Source organism: Dipodomys spectabilis, unplaced genomic scaffold (genome assembly GCF_019054845.1).
Source record: "Dipodomys spectabilis isolate Male_0828 unplaced genomic scaffold, ASM1905484v1 ptg000054l, whole genome shotgun sequence".
In the NCBI taxonomy this organism is placed as follows: Eukaryota; Metazoa; Chordata; class Mammalia; order Rodentia; family Heteromyidae; genus Dipodomys; species Dipodomys spectabilis.
Genome location: NW_024870731.1, coordinates 6476679 through 6494065, shown reverse-complemented (window position 1 = coordinate 6494065; position 17387 = coordinate 6476679). Strand labels below are relative to the sequence as shown.

The 17387-nt window shown below is 51.2% G+C and overlaps 2 protein-coding genes across 2 annotated transcripts in view; one reads left to right on the top strand and one right to left on the bottom strand.

The window, feature by feature from the left end:
- Positions 1-5030: 5030 nt before the first annotated feature.
- On the bottom strand, positions 5031-16464 carry Sema3g (semaphorin 3G). Its single transcript, XM_042679898.1, has 16 exons — positions 16324-16464; positions 14420-14580; positions 14257-14319; positions 13877-13996; positions 13506-13596; positions 13260-13376; positions 12889-13034; positions 12314-12428; positions 12145-12214; positions 11503-11647; positions 11055-11286; positions 10866-10957; positions 10195-10236; positions 8893-9121; positions 8500-8633; positions 5031-6726 (listed from the first exon to the last, which is right to left on the bottom strand). Exons 1-16 carry the CDS (start codon positions 16424-16426, stop codon positions 6262-6264), a joined length of 2325 nt encoding a protein of 774 aa, XP_042535832.1. The 5' UTR covers positions 16427-16464; the 3' UTR covers positions 5031-6261.
- The window catches only part of Nisch (nischarin), a 60816-nt gene continuing 48482 nt past the window's right edge, over positions 5054-17387 (top strand). The window contains exon 1 of the mRNA XM_042679895.1: positions 5054-5069. The gene's annotated coding sequence lies outside the window, so the exon portion shown is untranslated. The remainder of the gene's footprint in view (positions 5070-17387) is intronic.

Sequence of the window (17387 nt, the reverse complement as noted above, 5' to 3'; positions counted from 1 at the left end):
TGAGTTCAAGGCCCTGAGTTCAAGCCCCAGTACCAGGGGGAAAAGATAAGCCTTAATTTTTTGTTTTTGTTTTTCCCAAAAATCAAAGTGGCAAGTGTAAGCCATAAACTGAAGAGTTCCTCTCTCTCTCTCTCTCCCTCTTTCCCTCCCTCTCTCTGTCTCCCTCCCTCTCTCTCTCTTACCCTCTCTCACTCTCTTTTCTCTCTGTCCACACACACACCTCACTCACATATACACACTTAAACACCCTTGCTCTTACTTCTCCCTTAGTATACTCCCTCTCTGAGAATTCAGCTAGCACAAGGACCGGATAGAAGGGATGAGGTCCAGGAGCCCCTTCCCCTTGTCTTCCTTGATCCTGCCTCTTCATACACCCTGGATAAACAGGAAGGGATCCACGCCATCAGTGTTCATCCCTCTCAGAATATCTGAGACTTGTCTGAACCATCAAAGCCATCTCCATCCTACAGGAGCATACTGGAAGGGGGCACCAGCATTGCTGAAACAATCCCCCATTGTCTTCTACTCCTTGGAAATTGGAGCTTTGTAAACAGGCACTTACATTTAGACAGATCCTGCCCTGGCTTTGTGCTGGGGTGTTTTTTTTTTCTTCTCTGAACAATGTCCTTTCCAGTAGGGCCAGCCGTTCACACCATTGTCTGAGACCCTTGGACTACAGGAAACAGTGCCAGATTCTTATCAGCTGAGGCGGTGGAGGTAGTGTGGAGTGAGGAATGAGATCATGCCTACAAGGCAAGCTGTTTGTCACTCTTCTTTCTATACCTTTATCTCTGACAGCACAGCCCATCTTGTCCTTCCAACAGGCTTCAAGAATCCCTGTTCCAGTCCCCTGCATTTGATATTAGACACTTGGACTCTTCCAGGCCTCTCTTTGTAACCCTGTCAAATACAGCTGTCTGCAGCCCTGGCATCCCTCTACCCAGTGGGATATGCAAGAGATACCTGTGGATAGATTACAGTATGGGCTGAATGTCTTCCTCCATAGAAGAATAATGTCAAGACTGGTCACTTGAGTCTCTGCATTGACAAGTCCTTGAATGCAAGCTGGTTGCTGGAAGCCTGGCAGGAGGAGAGCCTGGAAAGGTCTCCCTGTAGGCTTCACCATAGTTCCTGTCTCAGAGAATGATTTTTTTTTTAAGGCCACATTGAGGAACTAGACCTTTCCTTAATGAAACTCCAGCAGGGAAAGTGAAAAGGTTTCATTAGGATGAAGTCTCTAAGAGAGGCACCCAGCATAGGAAAGGTGGCTGGGGGTTGGAAAGTGGGCACAGGGCCATCACAGCCTTGCTTTACCTCCCTTACACCAAAGGGGTGGGTGGGTCCGGAAGAGGAGGAGCCAGGGTGGGGGCCCAGCAGCCCCAAGTTCTTTATCAGATACTGTTTCCAAATCTAGCCCTGCCCACTCCATTCTTGCCAAGTTTGTAGTCTTAGACAACCCTAGAGATTTATCCTTAGTGTGTGCTAAACTTTCTCCTTCTGGAATTCTCTGCAGACTTGAGTGGAGCTCAAGGGTGGGTCCTTAACTTAGATAGAAACTGGACTATTTTGAGCAACTCTCCAAATCCTAAAATGTGTCTGGCCAGAGAAGCCTGTTTTTGAGCTGGTCCTCCGGAGCCCAGTGGCAGGAGTTGCAGCAAGGGTCCCAACCAGTCTACAGAGAGGACTGCCTAAAGGAGACAAGCCAGTCTCCTGGCGGCTGTGATGTGCCTACATCTCTTATCAAAGTCTAGGACGTGACCCATGTTTAACATGAAATAGAACACAGAAGCCATTTGATATAGTTTTTTTTAAAAGATTGTTCTCCTTTCTTATTCTTATTTTACCCCATCCTTCCTGAACAATTACTCTGTTGGACTGTAAGACAACCACAGACTTGGGGTGAATCCTAGACCCCCCACCAAGAACTATGCAAGATACAGGAAGAGCCAGACAAAGGCTAAGAAGGCAGACTGAGTGTGGCTAGGATGGGAGCCAGAAGCAGGGTAGAGTTTTGGCCCAAGGGCTAGTAAACTAGTGGTTTGGCAGCCATGTCCCTGGGGTAGCAGGGCCTACTTTGAAGGCCATTGGAAAGCAAAATGTGACTGGCACCTAGGAGGCCAGGGCCTCTGGTAAACTTACAAGTTTGGGAGACAGAAATTAACAAATTAGTCTCATGTATTTAGGAAAGGAACGAATCTATTAACAGCAGTTTACCAATGGGTATTCTTCAGAATATTAGAAGCATGAGATGTTAGCTGCTCTGTGGAAAGTAAAAGATACAGGCCAGACACTTTAGAGAATTATAGAGCACATAGGAGAAAGGTAGATTAGTGAGAGACAGACCACCACCCACAAGACTTCTCAGGCTTTTCATGGGGCAGGGAAGCAGGCAGAGGTGAAAGGCAAGGTCACAGAAATTCTGGAATCTAACCATAGAGACCATAAGATCATGGACGAGCTCCTCGGATTACCATTTCAAAGGACAGCATTTTGGAAATACTTGACTCCTTTCTTTGTCTAAGCCCCTTTCTAGCTCTAAACCTATTTGGTAAATCATAAACAGAAGTCCAGAGAACAGAGGAAGGAGGAGATTTAGAGAAAAAAATGCTGCAAGAGGAAGACAGAGAGAGGGAGACACTATGGAAGGAAGGAAATAAGGCTCAAGAGGTGAGGAGGAGGGCAACATGGCCAAGGAGGTCTCGGGAGCATTGCAGCAATGACAATGGTGAGCTGGGACATTAGGCTGCCACAGGCGAACGATGTTTGAGCAGAGAAGGGAGCGTTGGGGACCACATTAATATAGCCTGTCAAACTACGGAAAGTGGGTAAAATGATGGCTCTCAATGGGTGGTGATGATTAGAGATTAGGGCTTTTGACTCTGTCAGGCCTGGCTATTTGTGGTCAGGGAAAGGGATAAAAGGATAGATGTGGCTTCTGGGCCTGATTAATAGCTTGACCTGTTCAGTTAAGACTCCTAGACTACAGCTAGATGGAGGTGTCCATCCAAGCAGGAGGTCCAGGGCTGCCTTCTTAGAGAAATGGGCTGATGTCTCTCTCTCCTGTGGTTTGTTTTCCATCTTCTTCCAGCACCAATGGAGTCTGCTTTTTTGGCTTGTTTGGCTGAAGCTCTGTCACTTTGAGCTACACATCCAGCCTGGCATCTGCTCTTTGGCCAGTGGGCATGATGCCACTGGAGGAGAGGGTGCCATGGTCAGAGGGCCTTCTGTGCATGCTGCCCAGTAGCTCAGATTCTTATCCTCCCCAAAAGTTCCAGCCCCCATAGCCTAGCCCTGGCATGAGCTGGGTGGCCTTAATATACATTGGTATGTGTGTTGGGGAGAAGGAGGCACCAGGCTAAGTGTTGCTGTTGACAAATGTTAAGTGTTGTGAAAAAGGAACAGAGCTGCCTCCGTGCCTGGGTGCCCTTGGCCAGCTTTTTCTTTTTCCTGGCTCAGGATCCTCCTGAAGATCTAAGGTCAGTTTTATCAGCCCTCAAGGAAGGATTTTCCTAATTTAATGAGCAATCTCAGCTCTAAAGACAAAGCCCTTGACTCCTTCCTTCCCCTGTTACCCATCTCCCTCCCCTGTTGGAAAATACCTCCCATAGTGACCTTCTGACCTTCTCTCTCAGAACAGATGGGGAAAGCTCTACTTTTCCAGACACAGCATCAGTCAATTTAATACAAAAACACACAGATACAACAATCATATAATTGTGATATAAATATTAATTTCATCCCTTTGTCGTCTCTACTTTCTTCATGAGCTCAGGGGCAGTCCTGACAATTAAAATGTCAATAGCAATTTCAAGAAGTATGTTCTAAAGACAGAGAAACCTCAGGACCCATCTCAAAATACAAACACAAAATGGAATTCACACACAGAGAGCATTTCCAGGAATTGAAGTTAAAAACACATAGTACCATAGAGTGGGTGGCAGTTGGTAGAAGCTGTCCGTGCTTTTCCAGGAGTAGGTGTGCATTCAGGACCATATGTTCCTTCTCTCTCCATTTTTCAGGACCACTTCCCCATATGATTCTTGGGGCTTACCAAGCCTCTGCTCCATCCACACCCACTGAGGGCTGAATTGCCTTTTTCTGGCTTTCTAGGGAGAACTTAGCTACAGCTCTGTTATACTTTCCTGAAGGCTGGCACTCTCTTTACTTCCCTGTCTTCTGGGCCTTCCTTTCCTTTCTTCCTTCCAGCTTCCACATTTCTTCCTCTTCTCTACTTTTACCTGCTAGTATTCCAGCAGACCCTACCCTAGGCAGGAAAGTTTCCCAGGATGTTGTTAGGTTGACCTCAGACCTTCTGTTGCCATAAAATCAAGAGAGTGAGGAGAGTATGCCTTCAGATTCAGGTTCTCAAATGGTTAGGGTTGAGGACATAAAACCCAAAGCCTTAAATGGTGGTGGCTCAAGTCTGTCATCCTAGCTACTTAGGAGGCTGAGATCTGAGGATTCAGCCCAGGCAGAAAAGTCCATGAGACTTTTATTCCCAATTAATGACCAGAAAACTGTAAGTAGAGCTGTGGCTCAAAGTGGTAGAACACAAGCCTTGAACACAAAAGCTCAGGGTCAGTGCCCAGGCTTTGAGTTCAAGCCCCATGACCGACAAAAAAAATTTTTTTAAACAACAACAAAGCCTCTAGGCTTAGGTTTCAAGTAAGACAAGAGACCATGACTTGCTACTTCTTTTATTTTCTCTCTTTCTTCCTCTTGGATTTTTGTTTGTTTTTAGAGGCTAGAATTTCAAACTTGTTTTTGTCTCCCTCTTGTCAGTTCTGTGCGTCACTAGCTTGTTCAAGTACAGGCTAGGAACAACTTTTCATTTAGTTGTCAGCCTCCCCCTCTGTGCTACCTGCTCGGAAAACTAACACCTCCCCTATAGCCCAGGCAAAATATGTCACCCAGCCTCACCCCAAGAATCATCAGGCTTTATGGTTTGTAATAGTTTTTTTTTTACTCTACATTTTTCCTATAAAAGAAAAGAAGAAAAAGAAGGAGGAAAAGAAGGAAGAAGAGGAGACAGAAGAGGAAGAGGAGAAGACAAAGAGGAAGAAGCTGGGGTATGTAGCTCAGTGATAGAGCACTTGCCTAGCATGCGTGAGAGACCCTGAGTTCATCCCCAGGAAAAAGAGAGGTGGGGGGAGGGAGAAAGGAAGAGGAGGAAGTGGAGAGGAAGAAACATACGCCTTATTATAAAGGAGCCATTCTTGTCTAACTCTATTAATCAGAAAATGTAGATTCCAGTTTGAAAACATCTGACCTTCCAGAGGCTCCTGAACCAATTGATTTCATCCTAAGTTCTTGAGGACACCTGCTCCTGGGTCTATAGATCCTCCTGTTTCCACCTAAATAGACTTTCAATTTTTTGCAGCCCTGGGAAAAATCCTTGGCTGTAGCCTTCAGAGCTTCCACATTCCTACCCTCCTAAGGTCAGATGTGACTGCATTGCTCTGGGAAAGGCAGCTAGTTCCTGCCATGTCTCTGGCTTTAATCTCCCCATCTCTAGTTTATAAAGATGAAGACTGACATTCCTCTAGATCCTACCTCTCTCCTTCTCAGCACAGATCTCTGGAGGTAGGCGTCCCAGAAAACCTGGCCAGACAGTTCAAGGCCTGAGGAAAGGATAGCAGACTGTGAGATTACTCTCTCATTTATAGTGGGACCTGAGGCCCAGACTACTGCCAGTTCCCAGAAATCCACAAGTCTGTAATTCTGAGATGCAGAAGAAGTAATGGGCCATGACAGGGAACCTACTAGATATCAGGATATGAAGAGGGGCTCTTCTTCACAGGTACAACTTAAGAGGCAACTTGCACCCTCCTCTGGCTGAGTGAGCACCCCCCCTACTCAGATACCTCTGTTAGAGTCACCCACACACCCACTCTAAGGGTCACTCAGAGTAGCCATTGTTCTGCAGCCTGGGAAAGAACCACCCAATCCTCTTGCCTCTGGGCACAACCGGAAATGTGCTCCGGAAGTCAGACCATCTCTGAAAAAAATAGCAGGGCCTGTGGGGCTGCCAATGGCTGATGGATGCCAGCTCTGGGCTGGGACTGAGAGGATAGAGAGGGCAGGCAGAGGGTCTTGGCACAAGGCCCCTTCCCCAGTCTTGCCTGTGGGTGGCAGAAACTACTCTCAGAGGCAATCAAGCATCCTGATCCCCTCTGCTCTGAGTGGGTGGGAGATGCTGGGGGCTGCTGCGGAGCTCCCCCCACCCTCAGTCCAGTCTGACCACCCCCTTCACAGCCCTCCCTATGTGGCCTCCACCTCCCGAGGTGTCCGATTGCGCTCAGCCTGCACCCGGCTCTTCATCTTTTTACCCAGCTCCAGCCCTGCCCAGTTCTTGCCTTTGGCTTGCTTTCCCCGGACCCGGAAGGAACCTGAGCGCTCCCCAATACCCCTGCACCACACACGCTCACAGTACTCGTCCACGCGGGGCAGGTTGGCAAAGCCAATGATCTGTAGGATGTCCTTATACCAAGCCTTAGGTGGAGCAGAGACAAGGCCTCCCCAGGCGGAGGGCACCTCTGGCCTTGGCTCTTGAGGGAACAAGCTGTCCAGTTGTGTAGCCACAATCACCTCCAGAGCCAGACGAACCACAGTCTGAGAGAAGCCATGTTCTAGCGTCATGCAGGTATAGGTACCTGCGTCAAAGCGGCTGAGCCTACGGAACAGCAGTCCCTGCTCTGTTTGTAGGATGCGTTCATCTGTCTTCACCTGCCAAGTGGGTGGGAAGGTATGGGGGCATAAGCAAGGCATAGAGCAGGACATCTGCCCTCAGCTTCTTGCTGCCCTCTGCCCTTGCTTTTCCAAGTTTGCCATCCTTGGGTAACATTCCCTTGCCCGTTCTTCCTGTCCCAGGAGGGGCCCAGTGGCTTAGAATTGTGATGTAATCATAGACAGACCTCACCTTCTCACAGCATGCAAAAGAGGCTATATGTGTGTGTGCGTGCACATGCACGTGTACACATGTGCACACACACACATGCACGCACCAGTCCATTGGCTTTTTTTTTTTTTTTTGCCAGTCCTGGGGCTTGAATGCAGGGCCTAGGCACTATGCCTAGGCACTGTCACTGTGCTCAAGGCTGGCACTCTATCACTTGAGCCACAGTGCCACTTCTATCTTTTTCTGCTTATGTGGTACTAAGAAATTGAACCCAGGGCTTCATGCATGCTAGGCAACCAATCTACCACTAAGCCACATTCCCAGCCCTCCATTGGCTTTTTTACTCAAGACTGGTGCTCTACCACTTGGAGCCACAGCTCTTCTGGCTTTTTGGTAGTTAATTGAAGATGAGTCTCTTCCAGGTTTATCTATATGGATTGAATTTGAATTTTGATCCTCAGATCTCAGCTTCCTGAGTAGCTGTGATTACAGGAATGAGCCACCAGCACCAGCAAAAGAGGCTTCTCAAGTATTTGAATGACTGATTTCTCCCCTATTCAGAGCCCTAGGATTCCAATCAGAGCAAAAGACCTATGCAGGTATCTAGTCTTTCACTTTGGGCTGAAGAAAAATATCCTCCTCTACTGATACACACACACACACACATACACACACACACACACACGTGTGTGTGTGTGTGTGCACACGCATCAGCACACTGTGTCTCAATGTGCTGTGTTTACTCCCCCCAATAGTGTATGAGGAGTAGCCAATAACTCCAGCCTAAGATGGGCAAAGTATAGGAGGCAAGAGGGAAGCTCTAATCCCTACCAGTCTCCCTGAGCCCTGACTGGGCTTTAGTATGTGTATTTAGTCTTACTGCGGATGAACTGCTTGGGTGGCTGGTGTTGTGTAACTTCATCTTGTTACTCCCCTACCCAGGGGGCCTCCTCAGTGCCCAGCCCAACAGCTGGCTCAAGGCTGGCCTCCACTAGTTCCCAGGCTAGAGGGAGAGCCCCTCCTGTCAGCAGTCCCCGCCTTCCTCTCCCTGGTAGAAGAATAGTTTTTTACCCTGCCTAGCCCACGCCCTGCCTTAGGCCCCACACTGAAGCCATCTTGAGGATCAACAGAGCTTTATGAGTGGGGGAGGAGAGAGCCTGGGCAAATAACTGGTCTCCAAGGAAGACGTGTGAGATCAGAAATTAGGGGTAGAAGGAGTCTAGTGGTGAGTGGTCAGAGACCCAGGTCAGTAGTCAGAGGCCCAGGCCTAGGGCAGAGGAGGACCAAGGAACCCTGAGAAAGAACACCCCCTCCAAGCTGACCCACAGGTGTAAGCATGGGAAACTGGATGGCTATCACAGACTCCACTCATTCCTTCTCTTCTGTCTCTGCTACTTGCATCACAGACTAGGGGAGCTCCAGGCACATCTGGGCTTGGTGTTTCCAGAGACAGAAATGAGGCAGCTATTCCTAGGCAGTGTTAAGGCCTAATATACACTTTCCTCAGATTGATCTCAGCTGGCCCCTTCCAGTGCCTAGAGCTTGGGGTTTAGGGAAGGTGATGGGCCCACAAGCAGGGTCTTCACAGGGACTTTACTCACTTGGTCAGGACTCTCATCCTCTGGCCGCTGCAAGAACCAGCGCACAGCAGCCTGGGGAGACTTGGGCAGGCACTCCAGGAAGGTGCTATTGTGCTCTGTGCCATAGATCCTGGTGGTCACTAGTCCTGAGGTCTCTGCAGAAAAGGTCAGATTATCTCAGGATGGGAACTATGTGGCCCAGGAAGCTCAGGGGTCATCAACTAATTCCCACAGACCACCAGTGTAACAAGGACCTGAGAATCTCTATGCCCACAGACTCTACTGGCTACTGCTGCACAGACAGGGAAACTCAGGGCCAGGACTTTAGATTAGAAGCAGGATCAAACAGGCCATACTTGACAGGGATGGAGAGCATGCCACGAGGAAAGTAAGGGGACAGCCCCCAACACTCACCATCCTGGCTCTGACCGAGACACTGTAGGGCAGGGTTGCCATGCCGGATGTCCTGCCGGCGGAAGCGACGCTTGCCTAGACCAGGTCGGTAGCGGGTACAAGAGGCACCATCCCAAGCACAATATGGGTCCCGGGCCAGACAGCACTCAGCACAGGCACTGCCATAAGTCTCACACTGGTGCAGTCGAAGGCGGGCCACACCCAGCCGAGAGCCCACGTATAGCATTTGCTGGAGAGGGACACAGGTAGAGCCATGATAGGCCTGGGCTTCACCAAGGAGCAGCCAGGCTCTTAACCTCCTGGAGTTTCCTGACACTCCTGTTCTATAAAGGAAGTCTTCTAGGATCTCAGATTCATTCACAAAAACAAAAATATTGATTGCCTACCTGTTATGTACCAGATCCTGTGCTGGGATGCAGAGGGAATACAATGGAGTCTTTTCCCTAAGGGCTTCCAGGACACCTCTGCTAGCAGCCTCTCTCTCTCTCTCTCTCTCTCTCTCTCTCTCTCTCTCTCTCTCTCACTCAATTTCCCTTCTTATGCCTATACCAGAGCTTGAACTCAGGGCCTCATGCTCACATAACTTGCTTTGTTCATGTCTGGTGCTCTACCACTTGAGCCATGCCTCCAGCCCTGCCCTTTATCTCAATGGTCTTTGGCTGATTTAGAGATGAAACTTGACTTAGACATTTCCCCATACAAAAGTCAGGATTTACTCAAACATAAATTGAGACAGTTAAAGTATTTGAAGTTTGCAAAAGAACACATAGGAGGCCTCTAGGAAGAGCTCTCTTGTTCATTTAAAACCAGAACTCTGTTTCCAACTACATTTTTGTGTATGTGCTGGTCCTAGGATTTGAAGTTGGAACCTCCTGCCCTCCCTTAGCATTTTCAAGGCTGGCAGTCTCCTGCTTGAGCCACAGCTCCACTTCTGGCTTTTTGCTGGTTAATTGCAGATAAGAGTCTCTTGGACTTTTCTGCCAGGCATAGCTTCAAATCATGATCCTCAAAAGTCAGCTTCCTGAGTAGTTAGGATTATGGGCATAAGCCACCAATACCGCAAGCTCTACATTTTTGCCTCTCAGGAAATGGACTTTGAGGATCAATCCTTGTCTGAACACAGCCTCAATTTCTTAATGCCTCCCTTCCATTACCTTCTGTTTTCACCCATGTGAAGCTCAGCTCTCATCTGGACTTGGCCTTGATTTCAGGACCCATTTAGCCTGCTCTCCAGGAAACTCAAGGAGGCTGCGAGGGGGGTGGAGAGGAGGTGGGTGCAAGGGAATAGGTAGTTGCTCTTACCCTTTTGACAGAGATCTCCATCTTGGTGATGGGTGTTGGCACCTGCAGAAGGAGTATGGTCTCAGCGCCAGTGGGTGAAGCAAGAGCCTCCCCCATCCATCACTATCCTCAGCCTCTTTCAAGCCCTGGGTGTGAGCCGCCTGTATCCCAAGCCCTGGTCTGTGCACCACCTGGTAACAAAGGCTCGACCGTCTTTCCCAGATGTCCTCTTCCCCAGACCAGCTTCCAAGCAGGAAGCTTGGCTAAATGCACAGACTTCCAATGTTCCCTCCCACAGCCAGTCCCCCAGCAATGAAGCAGTTGTCTTAATCACCCGCCCCCATATCATGTCCAAGGGGTACAATAGTCTCCAAACACAGACAATCTTTGCCTGAATCTATACGGGGGCTCAAAGAACCCTCAGAAGCTTGGAATTCCAACCACCTCAGCACTGAGACTTGAGCCAGCAGGACCTGATCAAGGCCACCCTGATGACCACTTTAGCTTCACCCTGGGGAGCCCTGAACACTTTGAGTCCACAGACTGCAGCTCCAAGTCACCTGCTGAGGGTAACAGTGCCTGCTGCAAGTCCACTGTGGTCATGTGATGTGTGTCCTGCCCTGGGCTTGCTCTTGCTTCTGTCACCAGCCCCAATGTCAGAGATGGGGGGTCCTCTGAGAACCCTTGCTCACCTTGAAGACCTGGAGCTCCTCCAGGACCACCTCCTCGGGCTCAGCAGAGTCCCCTGCCTGGAGGGCCAGGACTTTGAGCACAGACCCTGAATCTGAAGCAATGGAGTAGGAGTGAGAAGAAGAGGAAGGGGCAGCCTGGGCCCCCCCTCCACTTTCCCAGCCTGACACACTCCCCTGCTGCCCTCCTACCTGTCCCCAGGAAAATGACATCATAAGTCCCATCCTCAGCCTCCACACGGTCCACTACAATCTGACGCAGCTGCTGGGTCAAATGGGTCTTGACCAGGACAGGGCGGCCACGCCGAGGCCTCACAGGCTGGAACATGAGTGGGTGGGCTCGGGCAAACTGTAGCACCTCATCCGGGTAGTCCTTGGTGCTGCCAGAGGGCCGTCCAGGCCGCGCAGTCATCTTGCTGGGGCACTGCAGGCAGCAGTAAAGGGGGGCCCTGAAATCTCAGGCCTGTTTCCAGCCCCACCAGGAGGCTGGGCCACATAGGAGAGCCTCTTGTCTCACTACAACCCACCCCGGCCCTGCGGGCTGCATTTCCCACATTGCTAAGGGCTGCATGTGCATCTTTCCAAGAAGTCTCTCCTGGTATCTGCTTGGCTCTCTTGCCTGGCTCCCCCAGACACTCACCACGCCAGGTCGGGGGAAAGGCACCTTGCCCCCGTACGCTCTCCACTGGTGCTGAGGACCGTCTTGGTGGGCAAAGGGTCCATTGAAGACTTCCCAGATGTCTGTCAAATGGTACACACAGACAGCAAACCCCTGGAACACAGCACTGCAGAGGGTACAGGACAGTCAGGCCAAGGTGCCCGTCCTTAGGGAGGAAGGGAGAAGGCTGGCTCCACAGGGGCAAGGCAGAGGGTGACAGTGCCTGCCACAAGAAGAGACTAGGTAGCAAGGATACTGAGGCAAAAGTCAAGAGAGAAGCCGGGCTCCAGCGGCTCGTGCCTATAATCCTAGCTACTCAGGAAGCTGAGATCTGACAGTCGCAGTTCAAAGCCAGCCTGGGCAGGAAGTCCATGAGACTCTTACCTCCAATTAACCACCAAAAAGGCTGGAAGTGGAGCTATGGCTCAAGTGGTAGAGTGCTAGCCTGTTCAGGGACAGTGCCCAGGCCCTGTGTTGAAGCCCCAGAACCCCTCCCTCCCCGCCCCCTCCCCACACACACAGCAAGACAGGGAGATGGCAAATACAGCCATTGAATCTGGGGAAAGACAGAGAACCAGAGTCTCCACAACGGGGCCAGGGATGCAGGAAGACTAGTGCACCTACCTTACAGTCCTGAACAGTGCATACACCTCAAGGTTCTTCCCTGCCTTGGGCCACAGCAGAAACACATCCTCTGGAACATAGGAAAGGGTAGTGATATTATGGCTACTCATTCACCAGCACTGAGCCCTCCCCACTCCCAGCACTCAGGCCTGCCAGGCCATGCCCTTACCCAACTGGTCAAAGTGGGTCTCAGCACCACCAGGGCCGGGGACAGAGCAGACCAGCCTGGCCTTGAGGAAGGTGCCCCATTTATTCACCAGCACCCGCTGGCCACCAGCATCATTCTGGGGGTTGGGAACCACAGTCAGTCTAGGGCCTCGGGAAATGGGCTGTACCTCCTGTTCCTCTACCCTTGCCCTTGGGGAAAAGGTCTGGATATTAGCTCTGCATTCTCACCTTAGTTTTCCTACTGCCAGGAGGAGGTCTAGGGAAAGGATAGAGTGAAACACCATCACCATCACAGCACTCTGTGTGCACGCATGCATGCGTGCATGGCCAGGGCGGGGGCGGGTCCTGAACTCAAGGTTCAGCGTGCTATCCCTTAGTTTTCTTTGTTCAAGGCTAGAACTCTACCACTTGAGCCACAGCTCTACTTCTGGGTTTTGGGTGATTCACTGAAGATAAGAGTTTCACAGACTTTCCTATTTGAGTTGGCTTCTAAGTGTGATCCTCAAATATCAGCCTCTTGGGTAGCTAGGATTACGAGTGTACGCTACCAGCACTCAGCCTCTTCATAGCTCTTACCACACAGACTCGGCCCACACGGCTGACGGTGACGTGCCCTGGAGCACCATCAGGCGATGGGACAGTCTCGGAGAAAAAGAAGTATACTTTGTCATCATCTTGGTCAGAGTTGTCAGAGATCCTTGCTGCCATCACAAATCGGGGGTCTGGGAGGGTGACAGAATAATGCGGGGGTTCACAGGGAAGCATAGTAAACTGATTCTAAAGAGAAGGGAAAGATATGGGGGGCGAGGAGGTACTCCTGCTGGAGACTGGAGTCCTGGGGAGTACAGCAGCCTCTTCTCCTGCTTCAGCATACCCTCTCCTGCCAGGTCAATGGCAGGTCCCAGCCAGTCTTTCCCTCCAAACCTACCCTCTGCCACAAACCTCACCATGCAGGAGGCTCTGGTCAGAGTTAGAGCGCAGGGCTGGCCGGGGTCCCCCACTTCGGAAGATCATGGCCTCACGCCCCAGGAAGTCAGCAGAAAGGCCCGTGTACAGTTCTCCTCCTGGAGGGTCATGGGATTGAGGGGCATTCAGGGGAGAAGGACCAGGTTAAGTAGCCCAGTCCCTCCTTTCCCAGTGCTATAAGCCAACTCCTGCCCTCCCTGTCCCCATCCTGGCCTGAGATCACCCACCTACAAAGGTGCTGGCAAAGGGACGGCTGGGCTCGTGTGGGCACCTCCCACGACCACTTTCCACACTGCGGGGCTCCAGGTGGAGCACATGCTACAAAAGGACACAGGGTGAAGACATCACCTAGGAAAGAGGCACTACCCCCACCCTGCTGGGCAGCAGTCCTGCCCTTGCGTGTGACTAGACAGTTGGGGGGGGGGGGCAGAAGGCGCCCTCATTCAGAGCCTCTCTAATGGGGTCAGCACCCTGGCACAAAGGCGCCTTTCAAACCCCTGCCCCCCATCTCTACCCAGGCTCAAAGGAAATGTTCAGCCAGCAGGAGTGAGGAAATGTCACTGCCTGACAATCTGTCTAGGGGCTGGCCCAGGCTCACCTCCCCACGATGCCCCACTGTGATGAGGGCACAGATAGGATGGAAGGCACCAGTGCCACACACCAGCAGGTGAGTTCGGTTGTAGGGCTGCAGCACCCGCACGAAGTTGGCACACTCGGTCTAGTGGGGAGAGAGAAGAAAGCTGAGGAGTGAGGGGGAAGCTTGCCATCTCTTTGAACTCCGCCTTGTCTGTCTGGTCAGCTCTGGGGAAATGAATGGGGTGACATTCTTCCAAGGCCTCCAAAATCCCAGGCTCTCTTGCAAATGCCTCCCCCTCCCTGTGCAGAGGTATCTGGGAGCATAATTTCAGGTTATCCTGGGGGACCAGGGTCTTCTGGGGTCACTGCCTTGGAGGAACAGTTCTTTTTAACAGCACCCACCAATAGGTCTCGTCCCTTTCGAACACATTCTTCTCTTTGTCCTGGCAGTGGCGGCCACAGGACCTGAAACACAACCTGGTGAGCTCTTTGCTTCACAACTTCAATTTCCCCATATGACTTCCCATCTGAAGGTGCTCAGATTTCCCCCACCAGTCAAGCTCACCTCTCGGGGGTCTGGCCATGCCTGGTCCAGCCTAAGTGAATAGAGGGCATCTCGACCCCCCAGGAAAAGGCGGTCCCGGTACTCATCCAGGTACATGGTTTGAAGGTCCAGGGATCCCCGTGGACCCAGGAAGATGGCAGAGCGGTTGGCAGACAAGAGGTCTAGGAGGGAACAGAGAGATGGGTTAGGATCTACTGCTCAGCTTACTTCCCCAGCCAAGGAGTAGAGTTGGTGGGTCCCAGCTGTGTGTTTACCTCTCTCCCCCACCACAACCATCTGGAAACATTTGCATTTACAGGACTGCTGGAAGGGTTTGGGGACACAGCTCCTGGGGACAAGTGGACCTGGAGGCTTTGAGCATCTGCTTGGCCCAGCTTACACTGGAGCCTGCTTTCAGTGCCTTTCTTTTTCCTCTTTCTTTCTTTCTTCCTTCCTTTCTTTCTTCTTTCCTTCCTTCCTTCCTTTCTTTCTCTTTCTTTCTTTTTCCTTTCTTTCTTTCTTTCTTTCTTTCTTTCTTTCTTTCTCTCTCTCTCTTTCTTTCTTTCTCTCTCTCTCTCTTTCTTTCTTTCTGAGGAGCAGATGTGCTAGAGCTCCAACCCAGAGCCTCCTGCATGCTTGACAACCAGTCTATTGCTGAACCATGTTCCCAGTCCCAACTCCTCCGTTCTTTAGCCCCTTGCTCTTTCTGCTGACATTCTCCAACTACCACATCTATACCCTGCCTTATTCCCAGGGAAGATGGTACCACCGGCAGAAATTAGAGCAGCAAGCCTGACAAAGTGCGTGGAGAGCTGGGGGTGGGGGGAGTCTGAGTATTGGAGAGGTGGACAGGCAGGGAGAGGATCTTCAGTGGAGGCAACATCTGGCAAGGGCCCAGGCACAGGCCAGGTCTGGTGTGGCCATGGGGAGCTCTGGCTCCAGCTCAGATTTGTAGCCAAAGAGGATTTTCTTCCCTGTCGACACTTCCTATCCAGGCACCAGAGATGGGTAGAGGGGCTCTCATGAGTCCTTGGTGCTTAACTGAGGAGCTGGAGGTGATTAGGCCCGCAAGGGACTGGCAGGAGGGTTTGGTGAGAGGGAGTATGCACCATCCTGAGGAAGGCCCAAAGTACGCTATGCCATTCCCTACAGGAGCACTGCAGTCCAGCCCCAACTCTTCCTCAACAATCCCATTAACAGCCTCTTCTTGGAAATCCTCCAGAGAACTTTCCTATAGGGGATTTTCTGACCTCCCCTCAAAACCACAGATCCCAGAATCCTTTTCCCTTAGACTCTCCAAATGGAGCAATGTCACCCCCCTTCATATTCTCCACAGTGGATCTGTGTCTCAGAGATTCCTCCTTCTTTCCCAGGGTCCACGGAGGAGGCAAACACAGCTGGGTTAGGACAGAGAAACCCCCCACTCCCTTCATCAGGATGGTAGAAAGGAAACTGAAACCTCCTGGGGCTCCAGAATGGATAGGGAATCATAAAGTCAACTTGGGAAATGGGCTACAAGAGGTGAGAGGTCTTTCCCTCCCTCAACCTCCCACCCAGAGGATCAGGCTATTGCCCTCTCCCCCAGCCATCACCAATACCCAGACCAGTTCTTTCTGTTCTTTCCCCATCTCTGTGCCCCGTGATTAAGGTCTCTGTCTCTTCCTTTTCAACAGCCCCACCTCCCCACCTCAGGCTCACCCTGTGCATCTGTCTCCTGCCTCCACCCCGGGCATAGCTCCAAGGACCAATCTCCCTTCCCAGTACTCAGCCATCCTCAGCACCCATCCTGGACCTGGCCAGGAAGCCTTTCCTGAGGGTAGTGCAGAATCTGGCTCCACCCCCTCCTGCTGGCTGGACAGACTGCTCAGGACTAGCTAAGAGATATCCTAGAGCTAGGGTTCCCACAGACATGCACTGGCCAGTACCTCGGTAGGAGAGCCTTAAGCGGGGCACGCCAGGGCTGGTACTCCCCACACACAGCAGGAGGCCCCCCAGGAGGCAGCAGATGGCCCAAGCCGGCAGGGCCATGCTGGGAATCGGAGCTGCCCTCCTTCCTCTGGTCTGGCTGCTTGCTGTAGTTTGCTCTGTTACCACCAGGCCAGCCACTTATAAAGCAGCAGCTCCACCCAGTCCTGGGCGGGAAGGCCGGGAGGAGGAGAGGAGGAGTCTAGTTGCCCCCACCATCTACCTGCAGTTTCTCCCACCACCTCAGCTGCTCCATCTTGTGACAGGCTGGCCAGTTCCCTACTGGGAAGATCTGCCACTTGAGGTATGGACAGTTTGCATAGAGAGATGTTCACAAATGCAGCTCTAGGCTTCTGGCAAATTGACAAGGATCAGAAGTCAGAGGTTAAAGTAGGGTGCGGCAGCTCTATGCCTATAATCCTAACTATTCAAGGCCAGCTCAGACAGACAAATCTAAGAGACTCTTATCTCCAATTAACTATCAGAAAGTCACATGTGGAGCTGTGGCTCAAATGATAGAGCACACCTTGAGTTAAAGCCCCAGTACCAACACAAAGGGAGAAAGATGAATGGGGGGAGGGGGGATTAGGGAAAGAGAGAGAGAGAGAGAGACTCTTCTCTCCAATTAACCAGCAAAAAGCCAGCAGTGGAGGTATATGGATCTGGTGGTAAAGAGCTGTGACACACACACACACACACACACACACACACACCATAGTTCAAGCTTCAGGCTGACAATACAATAAATAAATAAGCAAAAAGAGGTCCAAATATGGCTAGGCTGGATGTGTGTGTGTCTGTGTGTGTATGTGTGTGTATGTGTGTGTATGTATGTGTGTATGGTAGGGGATGGCCCACTTAGACTCCCCTCAAACTAGCCTTGGACCCAGGCCCCCCTGTACTAGGATGATCTAGCCCCTGGAACCTTGGCTGAGTTCCCTGACTTTCCTGACAGGGTTAGTCTTAAGGAGGGTCAATTTCCAGTCCAAGGAACCTCATGTCCTGGGCAGGAGCTTGAGATCTG

What these genes read in the sequence shown, in the direction of transcription:
- Sema3g (XM_042679898.1), bottom strand. Translation starts at nt 16,426, where the DNA reads ATGGCCCTGCCGGCTTGGGCCATCTGCTGCCTCCTGGGGGGCCTCCTG. An exon ending in TGACCAGAGCCTCCTGCATG is followed by an intron (nt 13,035 to 13,259) that starts GTGAGGTTTGTG and finishes TCACCCTCCCAG; the next exon opens with ACCCCCGATTTGTGATGGCA. An exon ending in TGTCATTTTCCTGGGGACAG is followed by an intron (nt 10,958 to 11,054) that starts GTAGGAGGGCAG and finishes CCATTGCTTCAG; the next exon opens with ATTCAGGGTCTGTGCTCAAA.